This window comes from Meriones unguiculatus, chromosome 10, assembly GCF_030254825.1.
Source record: "Meriones unguiculatus strain TT.TT164.6M chromosome 10, Bangor_MerUng_6.1, whole genome shotgun sequence".
NCBI lineage: Eukaryota > Metazoa > Chordata > Mammalia > Rodentia > Muridae > Meriones > Meriones unguiculatus.
Genome location: NC_083358.1, coordinates 22,323,213 through 22,344,630, shown reverse-complemented (window position 1 = coordinate 22,344,630; position 21,418 = coordinate 22,323,213). Strand labels below are relative to the sequence as shown.

The 21,418-nt window shown below is 41.9% G+C and overlaps 2 protein-coding genes across 3 annotated transcripts in view; one reads left to right on the top strand and one right to left on the bottom strand.

Moving 5' to 3' along the window:
* The window catches only part of Kctd19 (potassium channel tetramerization domain containing 19), a 29,722-nt gene extending 12,454 nt beyond the window's left edge, over positions 1-17,268 (bottom strand). The window contains exons 1-4 of one of the 2 annotated variants that reach the window (XM_060392081.1): positions 17,224-17,268; positions 14,525-14,821; positions 1,918-2,068; positions 542-733 (exon numbers count right to left, since the gene is read on the bottom strand). In XM_060392081.1, coding sequence (XP_060248064.1) covers positions 542-733; positions 1,918-2,068; positions 14,525-14,809 — 628 coding nt within the window. In that variant the 5' untranslated portion in view covers positions 14,810-14,821; positions 17,224-17,268. Of the gene's footprint in view, positions 1-541; positions 734-1,917; positions 2,069-14,524; positions 14,822-16,191; positions 16,295-17,223 lie in introns of those variants that run through there. The other variant, XM_021633166.2, reaches the window with a different exon arrangement.
* The window catches only part of Lrrc36 (leucine rich repeat containing 36), a 47,745-nt gene continuing 42,705 nt past the window's right edge, over positions 16,379-21,418 (top strand). The window contains exon 1 of the mRNA XM_060392083.1: positions 16,379-16,448. Within this exon, the coding sequence (XP_060248066.1) occupies positions 16,379-16,448 (70 nt within the window). The remainder of the gene's footprint in view (positions 16,449-21,418) is intronic.

Here is a 21,418-nt window from a genome sequence, read left to right as displayed (position 1 = left end):
ATCCTATTTCCTTGCTGTATGGTGAGAACAGCTGAGTTCTAGAGCCTGGCTAGAGATACAAGCAAAGTATGAGAAGTGACCAGAGTTCATCCTTTTTTCTTACCATCAGCTCTGTGGTCCATAATACCTTGGGTAGTTTCAGTTCCCTTTTAGAGCTAGGCCACCACAAAAGAAATAGGAGCTAAAATAGTGCTGAGCTGTGCTGTGCTGGTGGTGCACACCTTTAATTCCAGCACTGGGGAGGCAGAGGCAGGTAGATCTCTTTGAGTTTGAGGCTAGCCTAACCTACACAGTGAGTTTCAAGACAACCAAGACTACGTAGAGAAACCCTGTCTCAAAAATAAAGCAAAACCAAAAAAAGCTCTGACCTAAGTGAGAACCTAATACTGGACTCTGCTTGCTTCTTAGAAAATTATTATGCTTCTACAGCCTCTGCTCAGATAAGTTACTCAGGCTATAAGCAACAAATGGACCTTGACATGAGTGAGTGTGGGTGTGGGTATGGAAAGGGTAGGTGGCCACCCCTATACAGAGTAATCACCAATGAAGCGGAACTCGCTGCACTCGCACTCAATCAGGGCCACAGTTTCAGCCAGCCACAGCAGGTTGTCTTCAGTCACCAGGCTGGGGTACTTGGCCACCAAGTCGAGGGGTAAGAAGCAGTAGTGCACTTCCTCTTCTGTGTCTAACAGAGGTGTGTCCATGAGTCCCAATGGTGCCTTATCATGAAGACCTGGAAGAGAGAACAGGTGTCACACCTCCCTGAGGCACTGCAGGACTCCCCAGAGGACAGTCTCTGCCACACACTTTCTGCCCCCTTTCTCTTTTTAGTTGTATACTTTAAGGGTAAGAGGAAGTGTTCTGGCCCTGGAGAGATGGCTCAGTGGTTAAGAACACTGGCTGCTCTTCCAGAGGTCCTAGCACCCACATGGTGGCTCACAACCATATATACTGGGATCTGATGCCCTCTTCTGGCATGCAGAGGTACATGCAAAATAGAAGTGTTCTGGGAAGCTAAGTGTGATTTTTTTTTTTTTTCTACAGATAGCAAAAGGACACTGAATGATATGCCATTTTGGCTTATGTATCCAAAGTCACTAAATTCAGTTATCCATTTCTCTTCTTTAAGAGGTCTTTTTCTATATGTATGAGTTTTTTCCCATATGTATATGTGTATATATGCCCCATGTAGATCCTCTGGAATTGTAGTCACAGATGGTTGTGAGCTGTCATGTTGGTGCTGGTCCTCTTCAAAAGCAGCAAGTTTCTTTTCTTTCTTTTTCTTTTTTCTTTTTTTTTTTTTAAGCAGCCAGTGTTCTTAATGGCTGCGTCATCTCTCTAGCCCCTCCATAGTCTTTCTAATTGATCACACTAACTACTGTGAGCTACAGATTAGATAGATGCTTTTGACTCCTCTGAAGCTCAAAACCCATTAATAATTATGGACTCCTGATGTCCCACCATAGGCCAGCTTATGTTGCAAAGGGCTTAGAAGCCAGAGACCACTGGGCATCTTTGTATGATGGCTGGAGGTAAGCTGAAATGATGATGAAGCCTTAACTTCTAGGAAAGAAAGGAAGACATCATAAGCCTAAACGAAGCCTACATCCAGAAGAATGGAATGGAGCAGGTGCTGAGTTCCAGTAGGCAAGAACCATACAGCAAACAGGTGGCCAGTACTAGGTCAAAAAGATGACCTGCATTTCCTGCAGGGTGGAATGTTCCACCTCTATTTAGAACACATCATATCATAATGGGTTTCTTCCCAAGATGGATGATTTTCTGTTAGAGGAAATTGCTACACTGCAATCCCCACATAGCTTTAAAGGTCCTTTAAAGGTCCATGACTAGCTCAAATGGAGGTTAACTTCTGCTGGAGTGAGGAGAGAGGAAGACAGTGCCTACCCATGACTGTACCTGTGAAGGCTGGGCTTTTTATTGGAAATTCAGAGGGCTTGCTGATGCACTTCCATGTTCGCCAGTAATTCAGAGATGCTCTCTCAGCAACAGGAATGTCTGCAGGCCGCACACGGAGGTGGTGTTTCCCTTCCTTCAGATTATCAAGGGTCTGTCAGATAATGAAGAGTGCTGCCTTGAAAACCTAAGCCTCATAACCAACTCTTGCTTTTTGTACACTGAATACTCAGAAAAAATAGTATGTGACTTGCTTTGGGACAGTATTTTAAAATAATTTGAACCAATCACAAATTGTAAAAAGTTAAAGTTGTAGGACGGCATGGTAATAATTCAAAATCCCAATGATTATTTTTCTTTTGAGTTTGAAGCAATTTTTTCTTCCATTTTCATGTCAAGTAACAGGACTTTTTTTTTTTTTGAAAATAATCTATGGAGAGTTTTTTTTTTACTTTTATTTTTTGAAACAGGGCCTCATGTAATACAAGCTGACCTCAAACTCGTCAAATAGCCAAGGGTGGCTTTGAACTCCTGTCCTGCTGTCTTCATTTCCTAATTGTTAAGATTACAGATGTTTCCCATCATGTCCAGCTACAGAGTAATTTCTGTTTTGTCATTTGAAACGATATCTTCTAGTATTGTCCTTAATAGTTCAAAACCCTGATCTTTTATGACTGTTGAGATTTGCTCATTATGTGTGTTCATGCCCATTCTGGGAAGCAGTATAACAGTGAGGGAGGTTAAGATATAACAAAATCCTGGCACAGGTTATATAGTTTTCAAGTTCCTTTCACATATATCTGCTTGTTTAGCTTGACACACCCCTGAGAGACAGATATGGTGTTTTACTGGTGAGACAGTTGAGTTCAAAGGCTATGTAACTTGCACAAGTAGTCTCCCAAGTTCATCTTGGTTTGAATGAACCCGTGGCCAGCAGTGGGTGAGGGCTGAGTGGAGCACCCCAACTGCGTACGGCTGAATCCCAGGGCAAAAGGTGGGTTAGGGATCTTTAATCCACCCTTACCCAAGGACCCGTTCTCCTTTTAGTCTTGCAGAGAACAAATTATCATAGTATTGAACCAACATTTTCTGACCTCACTCTAGAAGATAGTATTTTCCTAATAAACCTCTGGATGCAACAGGGCAGGTAATCCTTTGTAGGCCATGCTTATGAGCAGTGTTCTCCTGTAAGAACCTTGTAATGGACAGAAAGTCTCTGATTCAACAATAAAAGAATATGCTTCTAATTGCTAGCTACCTAGGTGGGAAGCCCTTGTGAGTTTGTGCTTGAGATGCCAAGTATTGAGAAGAGCCCTCTGGTGGCTATTGGAGGGAACTGACCCTCCCATAACTGCTTAAGGTCTCAAAAGGAGGCAGGCCAGCCAGAGCGGGCCAATTGTCCCCATTTTGGGTGGCTACAGGGCCTGAGGGAGGACTGAACAATGGCAGGGTTATGGGAAGTATTTTGCCAGAGCACCGAGGAATAAAGGAGACTGCATATGTGGAATATTGGGAGCCTTGACCAATACTCACTGTACTTTGCTAGGTTCTTGCTTAGACTCAGAGTTATAGGCTTGAGGAAAAGAAAGACATGGAAGGACTGGGAGGCTAGCTCATTAACATGCTTGCTGCACAAGCATCAGAACCTCTCTAGAGGTCATGTTAAAGGCAGGACAGCACATATCTGTAATCCCAGTACTGGGAAGGTAGACACAGGCAGACAGCTCTCTGGAGCTTGCTAGCCATCCAATCTGAGTTGTCGTGCTCCTCTGCCCTTCAAAAAAAAAAAAAAAAAGGGTGGAAAACAACTGATGACAAATGGACGTTGCTATGGCATCCACTGGAAATCCACACACATGTGTACACTTGTCCATTCACACAAACACATGAATACAGATGTAGACATGGAAGCCAAACACTTGTATATTGTGAGGTTAGATTTAGCACCAGTTACAAATGTATGGATCACAGGAACCCTGGAACTACTTTCACATCATTAAAAAAGGACAACGCTCTCTGTTCCCTCTTGGCTTAGGTATGAACACAGTTTTAACTTCTGTATCAAACTGTCAGCTTTCTGGAGGATAAAAATCAGAGAAAGGTTTCTAGAAGAGCAAATAGCTGTCCTTAGGCAAAGAAGATTTACATTGAGGTGCTGGGATAGTCAGAACAGAATATGAATTGCAAATGGGGAAACATTGAATCAAGACAAAGGATGACAACTTGACAGTATTTGTGCTGAAACATAGGACAAAGGGGAAAAAAAAATGGTGACTGTGTCCAGAAAGAACAGGATAGGGCAAGATGAGCAGAGGTATATATTCAGCCACACACCTCTGCGTTGAATGTGACATTGTTTGAGGTTGAAGGAGAGAAGGTGATGGATTGAGAACTAAAGAGCAGAGGACCATGCAAGCTGCCTAAGGAGTTTTGATAGTTCTCCTGGCTAATAAAAATCCTTGAAATATGTGTTGGTTGGTTTTATGTCAACTTGACACTTGCTGGAGTCATTTGGGAGAAGGAACCTCAACTGAGAAAATGCTCACACCAAATTGGTCTGTGGACAAGCTTGTGGTGCGTTTTCTTGATTGATGACTGATATGAGAGGGCACAGCTCGCGGTGGGCAGTGCCAGTCCTGGGTAGGTGGTCCTGAGTCATGTAAGAAAACAAACGGAAAGCTATGGTGGCATACTCGTTTAATCCCAGCACTGGGCAGGCAGAGGCAGGTGGATCTCTGAGTTCAAATCCAGCCTGGTTACATAGTGAGTTCCAGAACAGCCAGGGCTATTCAAAGAAACCCTGTCTCAAAACAAAAGCAGAAACAAAATTATTTCATGTGTATGTTCATACCTGGTTACTACGGATGTCAGAAGGCAGCACTGGATACTGAGACTCAAACCCATGTCTTTAGAACAATAAATGCTCTTAACTACACGAGAGGGGCCTTTGTGGAGGAAGAAAACTCTGTCCAGGACAACAACATACTTAAGGTTGGCCCAGCAGTCTCTGTTTGGTATAAGGTATATACTCTAGTAGGTCAGTCCAACTAGCTTGAGAGGAAATATGCTAGTGGAGGAGAGGATGAGCCATTTTATAGAAATGAAACTTCTGTTCTGATGTTTCCATTAAACCGTAAGCAGCTCCATTTTCCCCCAGAAAGGAAATGTTTAATAAATCTTTAAAAGAAGAAGAAATCAGGCAAATAAATTGACATAGATTGCAATCCCAGCCAGTGAGGACATGTTATGAAGACTTGTAACTCTGCCCAGGAGCTTCAACAAGGTTGTTTCCTGAACTCTCTCAGTAGTTGCTCTGATATGCAGAAATATAAAGCCTCTGCTCACAGGAAGACATTAGGATGCTTTAAGAAACCACAGGAACACTCCCCAACTCCCTTATCTACTTACTTATTTACATTCTGTCAGCTCTTCTCTAATACTATAACCTCCCTGAGACCCCAAGGACTTTGCTCATTTTATTCTCTGCTAGAAATGGGACACCAGTGTATTTCCTGTTGAAAGAAAGAATGCATGCATAACAAACACTCCAGGGAGCCGAGCTTCCAGGGGGTTTCACTGAGTTGAGTTGTCACAGAGCATATGGCTGGTTTTCTGTAGGCTGATTTCAGGTCTTCTTTCATTTACCTGAATATTATTACTTTTTGGAACTTTACTCTTCATATGTTATGACATGAAAAGTTATTAGAAGAAGGTGTTTTCTTTCTGCAATGTTTTGCTAGGTAGCCCTGGCTGTCCTTCAACTTGCTGTAGTCCTCCAACCTTAGCCTCCCAAGTTCTGGAATGACAGACATGCTCTACTGTGCCTGTCCAATGGGAAATACAGACCTGAACTCAGAAGACTAACTGCTAGTGTAAGGATGATGTTGCTTTGGGCCTCATTAGTCATAAAAAAAAAAAAAAAAAAAAAAAAGACAACAGTCAGAATCAATGTAAAACTGATGATGCAGGGGTGTGTTACTAAAAGACGGTTGATGATATACCCTGCTGGCAGAGTGGGTGACTTAACAGGATTGTCAAAGCAGTAATGGGTTTCGGAGATGCCTTATGTTCTTATAGGCTACTGGGAGGAGCATAATGGTAAAGAAGCTTTGTGGGGCCAGCAAATCCCTGACAGCTAGTGCCTACACTGGCCTGATGCTGAAAGGAAGCAAGGCTATTTAGGCCAAAAGGATGTGTAACAAAAGAAGCCAAATAAAGTTACAGCTCTCAATATTTCAAATTTGTCTTTCTACTGCTGGTTCTAGTCTCCTTACTCCATAGAGATGTGTCCAGTCTTCATCTCCCAGCAGATGTTAACTAAACACCTATAGATGGAGCTTGAGAGATGGCTCAGCAATTAAGAGTACTGTCTGTTCTTCCAGAGGTCCTGAGTTGGATTTCCAGCAACCACATGGTGATTCACAACCATCTATACTGGGATCTGATGCCTTCTTCTAGCATGCAGGTGTACATGCAGATAGAGCACTCATATAGGTAAAACAAACAAACAAACACTATAGATGCCAGATACTTTGAAAACCATTGGACATGCAAAACTGAAAAGAGTATAAACCAGAAAAAAAAGACACATAAAAGTATAATTAGCACTGTTATAAGACCAGAGAAATGATAAGCTTTGTCTGGAAATGTCAGGCTAGGTTTCCTGTGGACTACATTTATAACAAAATTTAAAAGGGGAATATTCTAAGAAAAAAAGAAATAAGTACAGGGGTATAGAAAGCAAGTGTAAGGTGACACATAGGGGTAAGATTGAACTTCAGTGTGTGTGTGTTTGTACACATATATACATGGATATTATTTTTTACATACACATTATCATATTTGTGATATGAGCCAGGCTGAACAGATGGGCCAGTCTGTGGGGACCCTTGAAGTTATTTCAAGGGTTTTACACTTGAAGTCCATAAGCTACATTGTTGGAATGACTATCTGCCGTTTATATATTCCTTTACAACATCACATGGTAATCTGTCTCACATCATAAGAAATAGGAAATGTGAGACTGTCACTGGCCTATTTTATTAAAGGTGTCATTTGTGTGATCAATATAAAAACTTCCTAGCTCCCTTGAACACAAAGAATGTAGACATATTTGTATTCATTACTGGTAGCAGAGTGTTGACAAATGAAGTTCCCAGAAGGCAGTGAAACTGGAAAACTTGGGTCAAGGTGTAGTCTAGTGATAGAATGTGTGTTAGCACGAGGAAGGCCACTGGGCTTCAAAGGGCATGTAAAAGTGAACCAATAGTCTGTGTTGAACCTTAAACTCTTGTGCGTGACCCTGAAGGGAAACTTTACATTTCTGACTTCAGTAAAACTTCACATCAGTGGCATCTCTGACTCCTAGTCAGTCTGATGGCAAACGAAAGGCTAAGAGTACATTATGTTTAAGAAGGCTTCTCAAATTCCACATGAAGTTTTAGGAAGCCTTGTGATGCTGATATAGGCTGGCAATGACTTCTTTATATATCTTCTATGAATAAAATATAACATTCCAAAACTTGCAGCTTCAAAGATTCACATATCAGCTTTGATGACTCTTAGGTTATATTTCTGGTCCCAGAGGTCCCATGAATTCCAGGCCTGTTTACCCAGTGACTCCTCAACTCTCCACTTGGATGTTCCTGCCTTTTTACTGTTTCTCCAGCTAGACATGCTTACATTTTAACTTGTGATCTCTGCCCCCTAAATGTTAACATCTCTCAGAATTCACCATTTACCTGGTTGCTCAGGGTAGAAAATAAGGAGATGTCCATTCTTTCATGTCCTGCATCCCATTCATTAGCAAATTCATCAAGACATATCAGGCTTTAAATTATTTCTATTACCATTCAGGACCAAACCTTCATTATCTTTTATCTGGATCAGTGGTTCTCAATCTGCAGGTAGGAACCCTTGGTGTTGGGGGGGGGGGGTTACAGGGCTGTTGAATGACCCTTTCACAGGGGTCACCTAAGACAATTGGAAAACATAGATATTTATGATTCAAAACAGTAGTAAACTACAGTTATGAAGTAGCAACAAAAATAATTTTATAGTTGAGGGTAACCGCAACAAGGGGTCACAGCATTAGAAAAGTTGAGAACCACTGATCTGGAGGCTGGCAGAGCTTAGCTGATCTTCCTGCTTCTTCATGTTCCCCTACTGAATCTAGGCCAGGAGTAAACATTCTTTTTTTTTCCCCAGTGAAAGGCCAGATTGTAAATATTTTAGGTCTTGCTAGCCATATGGTCTCTGTCAATTCAAATATTCAGCTCTTTTTGTAGTTCAAAAACAGACATAAACAATATATAAACAGATGAGCATGGCTGTATTCCCATGAAATGTTACCAATGAACACTAAAATTTGCCCTTGCAACCGTGAAAAAGTAAAAAATAATAATTCTTTGTTTATGGGCTACACACACACACACAGGAGTGGACTGATTTGGTCCATAACCTATATAGTTTGCACACTGTCAAGCCAGGACACTAATTTTTTTCTTTACAGTTTTAGAGATTTATCTACTTTCTACTTTATGTGAATACATGTGTTCCTGCGTGTGTCTATGTGTACCACATGCATCAACCAGCAGAGGCCAGAAAAATCAGATCTCTAGGAACTGGAGGTACAGGTGGCTGTGAACAAGTATATGGGTACTGAAAACTGAATCTGGGTCCTCTCAAGAGCTTAGTAAGCACTCATAAGCACTTAGTAAGCACTACTGATCTATAACCTCCCCAACAACTTAACTTTACATACTAAAAACTCTTAAGAAAACTGCATATCAAACCCATTGTACATTCTAGACAAACATTCTAATACTAAGCTACAACCCCAGCCTTACCCCAAACCCCAATATAGTCTTGCTAAATTACTCAGGTTGGTCTTGAACTTGAGATCATCCTGCTCAGCTTTCCAAAGAGCTGGGGTTACACCTGTACCACCTGGCCCACCTAAAGCATACCAGTTTAAATGGTGTAATTCATTGGGTTTTGGTATGTTTGCAGAACTGTCCAACCATTGGGGTTTGGGTTAGATAAAAATAGGCAATGCTACACTGTCTATTCTGGTGCCGCAGAAAGAAACCTTGCACTCTGAATTAGCATTGCCTATTTTTATCTAACCCGCTCTTTCTACCCCGCAACCCAGTTCCTGGGCAGTCACTAAATCTATGTGTTTGGGTTTTTGTTGTTTTTTGTCTCTGAATTTCTCTTGTTCTATCTCTCACTCTCATTTTTTTTTTTTTTCATTTCTAGAGGAGAAAGTTTTGTTTTAGTTCACAGTTCTAAGTTATAGTACGTCATTGTGGGGAAGTCACAATGTCAAGAGCTCAAGACAGCTGAGAGCATTACACCCATAGTCATGAAGCAAAAAGGAGGCCAGGCAGTAGTGGCATACGCCTTTAATCCCAGTACTCAGGAGGCAGTGGTGGTCTAGACAGCTAAGGCTATACAAACAAAAACAAAAACAAAAACAAAACCCTGTCTCAAAAAAACAAAACAAAAAGAGAATTAATGTATGCATTTTAAAATTATTCTTCTGAGATTTAATTTTGTGACTAAGACTAGCCTTGAGCTCACAACAATTCTTCTGTTTTAGCCTCTAAGTACTGGGATTATAGGCACAAGCTACCACATCCAGAAACTGCACAAAAACATTCATAAAATGTATGATCTTTTAATGTAGGTAGAATCAGGGCTGGGAATATGGCTCAGTCATACAGCTCTTGCCTAGTATCCACAAAAACCTGTCTTTAATCCCAAGTGCTGAAGAATCGATAGGCATATATATATATATATGTAATCAATCTTTCTCTGCCTCATATTGTATGGCTTCCTTTCTCATTTATCTCCAGAGCCTGGCATATGGTTGGCTGTCAATACACAGAGTGCTCTGATTAGAATCTGAGACTTCGAGTGTATCTTTTAGAGGTGAAAGGCATAGGTTAGGTATGTAGAAGGGCCAGTAAACACAATGGGACTAGGATCAGGGGTAAATATGTAGGGAATGGTGGATAGAGAGCATCAGTGTGAGCTCTGGCACCTATCTTCCAGAAGCTTTCAATCTTAATCTGCTGGCTGGCTCATTTTATACCACCACTTTTCTTCTTTTGTCCTCTTAAAATGCTTACTTATCTATTTATGTATGTATGTATTTATGATTGAAGTAGAGTCTTGCTCTGTAGCCAAAGCTGGCTTTGAACTTAAGATCCTTCTGTCTCAGCCTCCCAGGTACTGGGATTATAGACATGCACCTGAATGCCCAGCTTTTCACACTGCCTTTCCACACAGCCTACCATGCTACAAACTAGCCTGAACAATATATGTTACCTTTTGAGTGAATAAGACCTTCAGTTAGCAGGAGCCAAGCTCTATTTTTATTGCAAGGTGCTAATTCTGAAAGACTGTAGTAAGGAACACAAATAACTTGGAACAGTTCAGATATGTGCTATCCAATATGGTAGCCACTGTGACTATATGCCTTGTTGAACTACAGTATTCTAAATCTGAGATGTACTAACTTAAAAAAAAAACATATCAGATATTGAAAACTCCACTCAAAAGTATCTCAAATTTAAATATTTTTTGAAAATACTGGGTTAGATAAAATATATCATCTTCAAATTGGTTTCACTCATATCTTTTTTAAAAAAGATTTATTTATTTTATTATATATACAATGTTCTGCCTGCATGTACACCTGCAGGTCAGAAGAGGACACCAGATCTCATTATAGATGGTTGTGAGCCACCATATGGTTGCTGGGAATTGAACTCAGGACTTCTGGAAGAGCAAGCAGCGCTCTTAACCTCTGAGCCATTTCTCCAGCTCCACTCATATCTTTACACTTTTAAAATTTTAGCTTCTACGAGCGCAGTGGCACACACCTGTTATCCCAGCACTCTGGGAAGCAGAGGCAGGCAGATCTCCATGAGTTGGAGGCCAGCCTGGTCTACAAAGCAAGTCAAGGACAACAAGGCTACACAGAGAAACCCTATCTCAAAAAACAAAAAAACAAACAAAAAAATTGGCTTCTACAAAATTTAAATAATTCCTATGAAACTAGATGTTACTCCATCTACATGTAGTTCCCAGAGGCTGAGGCAGTGATCAGTGGAACCTGGAGTGCAGGGCTCGCTGAGGTAACACACTGAAACCCCATCTCGTAAAAGAAATTACATAGGATTACGTATGTCATCCACATACCTGACACATTATACTTTATTGTATCATTCTTTGTTTCTCCTGAAGTGCAGAGGAATAATAACTGGAGCGCAGAATGCTCTCATTAAGTCATAGTTAAATGCTTGAAGTGGGCCTGCTTACAAAGAGTCTTCCGACTAAGAACTGACAAAATTCATTCCCTCCAAGCAGTGTTTGTTCTTCTAGGCAAACCCCTGAGCAGTTGGCTGGGACTTAGCAGTGAGAAAGTGGTGGATATGTGTGACGCAGTTGACTTGCTTGAGGCGGCTGCTGCTTCCCAGCTGTATTTACACTCTGCTTCAGTGAATAAATACCACTTTGGCTGGGCCAGCCCAAATGTTTATTTCTTCGAAAACACCATTTCCAAAGCATAAGCACTTGTTTTACAGTCTGTTTCAGGAAGGCAGATCCACATAATTCTTCAAATTCTGCTACTCACACATCTTGGAATCTTGGAATCAGACCAACTCATTGGCCTCTGAGTTGTTACCCCCTACTTCGAAGTTGATTCCCAGATATATTTTGTTTTGGTTTAGGAAGTGAAGACAGCAAAGGGGTTAAAGGGCTCAATAAACTGTTTGTACAAGAAACTTGTACTCTTCTAAACGACCCTGTAAACTATTGCCTTGATCTCTTTGATTTTCTGCAATGAACAAGTGATTCCCTCTCCGTACAAAAATGTGGCTTGGCCAAGAGCTGTGAGCAATCCTAACATGCCAGGCCATTCAAATGGTTTTGAAGCCACTTGCAAACAGTTCCAATACTTTCACTCCTAAAGAGGTTAACAAAATTTAGATTCAAGTGGGAGCCTGAAAAAAGTTAAGAAAGGTAAACTTTCACTGCTGTGCTAATGTTTTTTGGGTTTCTAAATATATAATAATTTCAGAGAAACCATTAGCAAGAATCATCCATAAGCACATATACTACAAAATAAATGGTCTCTTTTCTCCTGACCCAGATACATACACAGTCTAAGTCATTTTTCTCCACGCCGTGCTGGGGAGGCACAAGTAGTTCACAGAGATGCATGATAGCTGACGGGCTAGTCCTTACAGAAATGGAATAAACAACACCTTGTCCAGACATTGGGATTGATACGGGACATGCACAGATTTCCTTCCCAGTCATAATATTTAGTTTTTCCAGGTTAAAAAAAAAAAAAACCTACCAAATAAACTATTTAAGCACAGCTACCTCCAAAATTATTTCTGTCGCTTGGAGAAAATTTAAAGCTAATGCTTTCATTTTCTACCATACTTTGATGCTTTATAAGCAAAGGTATTTAAAGCTCTTAAAAGGGGAAGGTGCAGGCAGGTGATGGTGAATGCATCTAATCCCAGTACCCTAGAGGCAGAGGAAGATGGAACTCTGTGAATTTGAGGCCAGCCTGGTCTACAGAGCAAGTTCCAGGACAGCCAGGGCTACTCACAGAAACCTTGTCTTGACATTGCTCCCACCAAAAAGAAAGAAAGGTGCTAGAGAGATTACTCCGTGGTAAAAGAGTGTGCTGCTCTCGCAGAGGACCTGAGTGTTCAATTCTCAGCACCCAAGTTGGACAGCTCACAACTTGTAACTCCAGCTTCATGGAATCCAGTGCTTCTTCTAGCCTCCATGAGAATCCATACCCATTTGTTTGTGTAGAGGAATCTTAATTCAGAGCATGAGCTTTCTGGCAAGAGACCATATCTAAAAACCTTTTAGGGCTGTGTGATACAGCTGGAATACAAACACACCTTTAATCCAGTAGACAGAATCAAGCAGATCTGAGCTCAAGGCTAGCCTGGTAAAGAGCAAGTTTCAGGTAAAGGAAAGCTTAGGTTCAGGCATAATGGTACATGCCTTTAATCCCAAACAATAAACGTAAAGTTAGTTTGTAGAAGGAAGCACCCAAGTTTGACAGTGATGTTTAATTGAGTGGCAGAAAATTTGAGGGGTCAGAGAAAGATTTGACAAAATAGGATATACCTAACTCTCACAAGGAAAGAGAAACTCCTTAAGGGGCAATGTAGAGAGAGAAAGAGGAGGCAGTTTTACTGGAAGAGTTTTACAGAGAAAGGTAGAATGAGAGAACAAGCTAGGCACAGATGAAGACACAACGAGCCAGAGAATGAGGAGCCAGAAAATTAGAAAAGATCACTGGAGTTAGTCTGAGGTCAAGCAGAGCAATTCAGAGGCCTAGAGAAAAGCTAGATTGAATAAGTCAGCTGGGAGAGGAGTGTGAGCCAGAACAGCTGAGCTGAAACAGCCAGCAGAGCTCAGAAAGAACTAGAAAGAGTGAGTTTATGAAGCAGTAAGTCTCACAGGCTGAAAACATTCTATGCCCAGCTTAAATTGTACAGAGGCTAGAAGCTTCCAGGACTAGGCCTAGGTTAGCAGACAGAGGCAGTAAGCCTCCAAGACAATGATTGAAACAGGCTAACAAAAGTTCCTTTTACATGTGTGTGCACGCAGAGATGCATGCATATAAGTGGAAAATCATAAAACCAAAAATTTCTGAAAAGAAAGGAATCCCAGAATTTGAAAGGCAGAGGCAAAAGGATGGAACCAAGGGTCTCCTTCAGCTAGATAGTAAGTTCAAGGCCAGTGTGGGCTACATGAGACCCTTTCAAAATGCCTGCTCTCCCAGCAATAGGTGGAGGCAGGAAGATGAGGAGTTCAAGCTCACCACTGGCTACGTTGTAAATTCTAGGTCAACCTGAGCCATAAGTGGCATACACTTTTAATCCTGTGCTCAAGACCAGCCTGGTCTACAGAGTGAGTTCTAGGACAGCCAGGGCTAAATTCAGAAACCCTGTCTCAAAAGACAAAAACAAAAAAAGACTCTGTCTCAAAACACCAAAAAAGAAAAAAAAATGAGTATGGTAACATGCACCTTTAATCCCAGCACACTGAAAGCAGAGACAGGCAAATCTCATTAGAATGTGACTAGTGGTAAGGTTTTGCCTAACATGCAGAAAGCTATGGTTTTTGTCCCCAGCACCTCAAAAAACAACAACAACTAATAAACAAAAACCATTAATACGTGGCAGCTTAAAATAAGATTTTAAAGACCCAAAGAAGGATACCCTCTCAATGGACATTAAATTAAATCCTCAGGTCCCTTGTGGCTGGTGATGAAAACAAAGCAGAATCAGAATGAAAGCCTCTGTTAAGATTGTGCAATCAAGAGTTGGCCGTGGTGGCACTTGTCATGGGGGCTGGAAGATCATAAATTCAAGGTGGTCCCTGGCTACGTAGTAAGTTCTTATCTAAAAAAAACAAGCAAAAACCTTCATGTAGTTCCAGTAGATTGTTTATCATTTTAACTCATTCTTCACAATTGCCCACTGAGAGGGTTAGTTCTTCAAAAACCAACATAGAAAAGAACCTCACATTTAGTGATGCTACTGATCATCACTCTTACCTGAAGCAAAGGCATCAACTGCAAACCCAGTGCTTGCTCATAGAGCAAGTTCAGCTCTGCACAGCTGGAGAAGGAGAGCTTGGAAGTGTAGAGATAATAGTGTACGTGCCTAAATGTGGAACCATCTCTGTCAATGAATAGCCTCTGGTTTTCTGAAGAGGTCAAGGCTGAAGCCTCTCTCCAGAGCAGGGAGTCTGGAAATTGAGCAAGCTTGCTTCTGGGAACTGAGAAATGCCAGCCCCCAACATTGAAATGAAACAAATCCTCTGCTGATTCATGGGGCATGCCAGGCTCCTCCTAAAGGGAAAAATGAGATGAGAGTTATGTAACAAAAAGAAATTGAAAGCACTCTGCAAGAAGTAGTAAATTACATTTGCTGACAACATGGTAATGTACATACATCATCCGAGAGAATTCACACACACACACACACACACACACACACACACACACGTTAACGAGCTCAGCAAGATTGAAGACTATTTTTAAAAACCAATTATATTTTACACATTAACAATTTTAAACGTCAGCCATGGTTGCATGCATCTGTAATGCCAACACTACAAGACAGAGGCAGGAGAATCACTACAGGTCAGAGGGCACTGCGGGCTACATACTGAACTCAAGGCCAGCTATGACTGTATAGTGAGACCCTGTATTAAAGGTGGGAGAGCTGGACAACTGGAGAAGAATGCTTGTTGGGAAACATGAGGACCTAAAGTTCCTGAGGCTCGAACTCAGATCCTTGCTCTTGCACAGGTATTTTACTGATGAACCCTCTCCTTAGTGCCCAGTTGAGAGAAGCTATTAAAAAACCCAGATAAATGGGAAAATAGGTTCATCCGAGATATTTAATATGGAGATGACACTCTTCAAGCAGAGCATGGTGGTCCACAACTGTAACTCTAGAATTCTGGAGGCTACAGAGGAAGACTGCAAAAGTTAGGAATGTAACTGTTCTTCCCAGAGCTTTCTTTCCCAAACATTGTTCAGGGGCTTATTAGAGCAGAACTATTCCAGCGGGGGGGGGGGGGGGGGGGAGCCTCCTCCAGTCATCAGCAGCTTGGGAAGCCTGTAGCACTTGAGAAAAAGAAAACAAAAACAAACCCGGCTTCTTGCTAGACTGACTTGCAGGAAGCAGGACAGTTTTTATTTTATTTTTTATTTTATTATTATTATTTTGTCATTTTATCTCCATCCCGGAGCTTCTCAACCCCACACAATCTTCTTCCAAATTATAGCGCTAGAAACGCAGTGCCCTAAAGATAGGACCCAATTCCTCAGAGCCAAATTCTCCGACCTTCAGGGGTTCCCGTCATGCCTCCAAAAATCTACCCCGCCCCCCAAACCGTTAGATCCGGATTTCCACTTTCAATGTCATTCCCATCTTGCTTTAGAATGAATTTGCGCCTTAAGATACAAAGGCCTCCATCCTTCAAAAGGACACATCTTCTCTACCCCTCGAACCCTCCGTGGTGTGGAACAACCAGTTCATCATCCCTCAAGGCAGCGCGGCTTCTCTCAGACAAGCCCTCCCCTGATTCTTCTAAACTAGGGCCACCTTCCGATCCTTATGCCCCACAGTCAGATTTCTAATCCCGGGCGCCCACTCCCCCCATTCGCCACCTTCGTAGTTTTGGCGCCCTTCTCAGGGACGGGCTCCATACCATAGTCCTAACTTCTGTGGCGGGCGGACAGGCTCGTGACCGGCCCTCTAACGGCTGCTGGAGAACCGAGACCCGCGGCTAGTGGGAGGGGCGGGGCCCTTCCGGGGGCGGGGCCTGGCGCGAGGGGGCGTGGTCCGAGGCGCGCGGGACGGTCTCCCGAGCCGTGGCAGGTGAGCGGCGGGAGCGAATGGCGGAGCAATGGGATCTGGACGAGGAGGGCCTCCGCCGCCTAGGGGCGCTGACCCTCGAGCAGCCGGGTAGGGCTGGGAGGGTGTGGATCTGGAGCGTGGCTCAGAGGCTGTGAGGAAACTGTGGTGGAAGCCTTGGTAGCTAGTAGCCCGAGGTAGAGGCAAGGCGACTGCAGAGGAGCGGTTCCTGAGGCAAAGAAAGGAAACTGAGGCAGAAGGGTTTCGCCGAAGTGCAGAGCCAGAAGTGACGGGACGGTCTGAGGCAGAGGATGAGAAACTGAAGGAGTGTGACTTACTAACAGGCAGGAAGGGACCCTTCTGGCCAGTGACAGAATTTGACAGAAAGAAGTCTTCACTGGTGGAAGGAAATGAATATGGTGAAAGAAGGGAAGTGTTGAGAAAGGCCGCTGCGCTGGTGGGCGCTCTTGAAAAGGCACAATGGGGTGTTCATTTTGGCAGTTTCTTAAACTTCCTGCCTAGGAGGATTTTTCCAAGTTGGTGCGTTGGGAAAGGACATCCTATTCAGCCGTCCTTTGTGAAGAACTTCAAGAACTAGAGCCTTTCTCTGATCAATCTTTTAAAATCTTCAAGAGGCATTATGTGAAATACTAAGTTGTCCATCAGTCATTTAGCTCAGTGCCCCAGCCATGCCTGCATCCTAGATAGAGGTAAGACTCAGTGATACTGAACCCTGCCTTTGACAGGGTTTGACGCACATAGCTTGCTTTCTGAGTGTCGAGAAAGGAAGGAAGCTGGGAAAGTCTTCAGTATTCCTAATTAAATTCTTACCTCCCTAATAAGTTAGTTATATTATTATTACCACTCATTGTATTAAGTGCCTTACCTGAGTTTAGTCTGTTAAGCTGTGATGGTTTCCAGTTACACCTGTGGTAAAGACAGGGTTTATTAATCCAAGACTGATAAGAAAGCCTGTGCCATAACCAAAACAAAGCCAAATACTACATAAATAAAAAAGGAGGTACTAATCTTTTTTTCTGTAGTCAAAGATAATAGTTTCATTAATGTATAAATTTATGCAGACCTTTCATATATATTTCTATAAGACAAGGTCTCATGTGGCCCAGGCTGGTCTCAAACTCTGCCTCCTGACTGTGAGGATTAAAGACATGTGACTGCCAAGAAATTTTATAATTTTTATATGGCTATTTCTCAGTCTGTACAAGAATAGAGATAACAGAATATCGAACTCCTGTCTCTTTGCCTCAAGAGTTATCAATTCAGTGAGTTTTTTTTCTCATACAATCCTTACCCATCCTTATACTCCTAAACCTCTGCACCAGAGCAATTCCTAGATATATAATTTCATCCATAAACATTTGTCTCATATCTTCAGAGATCAAAACTCTTCGGATAATCAAATATTCAATCTAAAAAAAATTTGGGGGGAGGGGGTTTCAAGGAAGGGTTTTTCTGTGTAGCACTGGTTTTCCTGGACTCACTTTGTAGACCACGCTGGCCTGGAACTCACAGAGATACGCCTACCTCTGCCTCCCAAATGCTGGGATTAAGGAATGCGCCACCATGCCCAGCCTCAACTCAAATATTTAACAGCAGCTTTTTTGTTTCCTGCCTGTGTGGTATGTGAGCGTGTCTGTGGAGGATAACACTGGAAATCTGCCTCCATTGCTTTCCACATTGAGGTCGTGTCTCCACTGAACCCAGAGCTAATGAAATGGACTGGCCTATCTAGATCGCTTGCCCCTGGAATCGCCTGTCTCTGCCTTTCCAGCGCTAGAATTACAAGTAGACCACTACATCTGCCCAACATTTATGCGGGTACCAAAGATCCAAACTCTAGTCCTTGTGCTTATGTGGCAAGCATTTAATAAACTGGGCGCTCTTCCCAATCCATAATCTCTTTTGTTTTTAAAATGTTCTGAATATTTTTAATTGCCTATACAATGCCTTTAACTGTAACAATATTGTTACATTTTTCTCTGGAATACTTTTCTTCTCTGGGCCACTCCCATGAGTAACCTCTGTATGTGTGTGTTGCTCAGGATTGAATCCAGAGCTTTATTCTAAGCAAACACTACCACTGGGCTACATCTGTAACCCCAATAATAACTTTTTGGGGGAGGGTGGCCTTGGCTAGCAAAGAACTCACTATGCAGACCAGGCTGGTCTGGAACTCATAGAGTTCCACCTGCCTCTCCCTCCAGTGTGCCACCATGCCTGGCTATAATAACTCCCCTAATATTAAATATTCAACCAGTAGTATCGTTTCTCTGTCTGGGCCATAATTTTTTTTAACTCTATACAAAGTGCATTTGCCAGTTTGTTGATATATGTTTTAAATCTTATTTGATCTAAATATTCTCCTTTTTTTCTTAAAATTTTATCATATTTGAGGAAAATTTCATCATTTGTTCTGAAGAGTTCATTACAAAATCTGGATTTTACTCACTGTATTCCTAAGAGGTTTGTCATTTGTTCTTGTTTTTCTTTTGTTTTGTTTTGTATTGCCTGGGAATTAGTCATTACATGAGGGTTAATTAGGTTGTGGTTTGATTTGCATGTGCCTTTTTTTTGCAAGACTGCTTCTTGGATAGCATGGTATACCTCTGCAAGGAAATGTGTAACGCCTGATGGTCTTTGTATTTAGGGTGGCCACTGAACCTGGTTGTCCAGGTCTGTTAATTCACTAGGCTTTACAGAAATTCCATTGCTCTTTATTAGCTCAATAATCCTACACAGACAAGCGCTCCAGACCCGCAGTTTGTTGTTGCAAGGAATCAATTGTACAGGAAAGGCAAGGTTGAAGTTTGATCTTTGTGTTGGTGTTGTTTCAGCCGGTACTTAACCTTTTTTGGTTTTTTTGTTGTTGTTTGGTTTGGTCTTTTGAGTCAGGGTTTTTCTGTGTAGACTTGGCTATTCTGGACTTACTTTGTAGACCAGGCTGGCCTGGAACTCACAGTGATCCACCTGCCTCTGCCTCCCTGAGTGCTGGGATTACAGGTGTGTGCCACCACCACCTGGCTTGCTTTTCAGTTTTTAAAGTGAGTTTATTTCTTAACATTCTTTAATGGTGACTAATAAGGTCTGCTTTACTTTCTCAGACTCATTGTAAATGCGTTGATTCAACAATATTTGGTGTGTTCTAACCTATTGTGCTTATTACTATAATTGATGCTAATGGGAGATCTTTTCACTCGATTACTGAGGACATTTTGAAAAACTTTATTTGTTTGAAAAATTTTTATTGTCATTCGAAACGAACTCTATGATAGGTTAATTCAATTTCCAAGTGTAGTTATAAATGGTTTTCTTTTCTCCCCTTTAGGTTTTCTTTTTTGTTAGTTAAAAAAGCTTAGAAGACGAAGTCACAGGCTTTCTTAAGGCATTTTCATTAGTTGTTTCTCTCACCCATTCCCATGGCTCTCCTTCCTCCCCCAGCTTCCCTTTCTGTTTTCATGGCTGTTTAGAGAGAGTTTTTGTTTTCACAATTAAAATGGGGTTTTGCCCACTGGAGCATGGATCTCATTTATATTTTGTTTTTATGTGTATGAATTCTTTGCCTGTGTGTGTGTTTGTGTTCAATTGTGTGCCTGTTGCCTGAGGAGGCCAGAAGAAGACTTTGAATCCCTTAGAACTGTGGTTAGCTGTCATGTGGAAGCTGTAAATTGAACCTGGGTCCTCTGGAAGAATAGCTAGTGTTCTTAACCACTGAGCCATCTCCCCAGCCCCTATTCTATTATTCTTAATATTTATATGATAACGGTGTTCTTTGATCTGTGTGTAGTTAACATAGGAATGCTGGAACACAATGTGTACGATCTTACAGCCTGCATCTCACGCAAATCATCAAAGAATACCTGTCTCTGTGACAATGTATTGGCTGAATGATAATCCTGGTGGCCTTTAATCTGTTCTTCTAATGAGGCTTCAGTGAAAACTGAGAAATCCTGCAGGTCACTGATGGAATCACTCATTGCCCTTAGCTTTTCTCACAATAGCAGAATCTTAGGGTGTTAGATTATTATGTATCATAAAGTTACCAGTACACTGCCATCAAAATCAGGACAATTTTGTGTGTGTGTGTGTTTTAAAAAGATACTCACATGCTACAAACCTCACCATTTTAAGGTATATAAGTCAAGGTCCTTTAGTACAGTTGCAGGATTGTGAAACTGTTCTAGTCTGATTTTTGTTGTGATAAAATATGCTGGCCAGCCCCCTGCACACAGGTAGCTGAAGGGCGGCTTGGTCTTCCTGTGGGTCACCTGGTGAGTGGAGCGGGGGGGGGGGGGGGGGGGGGGGGCAGAGTGTTTCTAAATGGACTCTATCGCCTGTTTTGGATCACTTCCCCCTGGCAGGGCTGCCTTGCCTGGAGCCTCAGGGCATGAGGATATGCTCAGTCCTGAAGTGACTTGATGTGCTCAGGAGGGGTGATAGGGGAGGGGCCCCTTTTCAGGGGTTAAAGGGAGAAGGGAATGTGGAAGTAGGGGGAGAGTGGGAGGAAAGGAGGGAGGAGCACCCTTGGGTTGTAAAGTAAATAAACTGAAGGAAAAAAAAAAAGATTTAGAGGAAAAAAAAATACTCTGGCCAAATGTAACTTAGGAAAGGGTTTATTTGACTTAGATTTCCAGGTCACAATTTATCACTGAGTGAACTCAAAGTAGAAACCTGGAGGCAGGAGTTGTGGAGAAACACTGCTTACTGGCTCGTTTTTTGCTTCACTAGCTTTCTTCCTCGGCCAAGGACAATCTGCCTAGAGCCCTCCTGCACCAATTAATAACCAAGAAAGTCTTCCACAGACTTTCCACAGGCAGATTTTTAACTGTGGCTGTCTTTAAATTGACAGTTAATGCTAACGAGGACAACCATTTCTACTATCTAGTTCCAGAGGGTTTCATTAGCCCATTAGAAAAACCATTCTATATTTTTTACTTTGCATAGCTGCTGGCAGTCACTAATCTGATTTCTGTCTTTGTGAATTTGCTTCTTCTGGATATTTCCTATAAATGGATTAATATGTGTCCTTTTCTTGCTGACATATCTTGGAGGTTTATCTATAT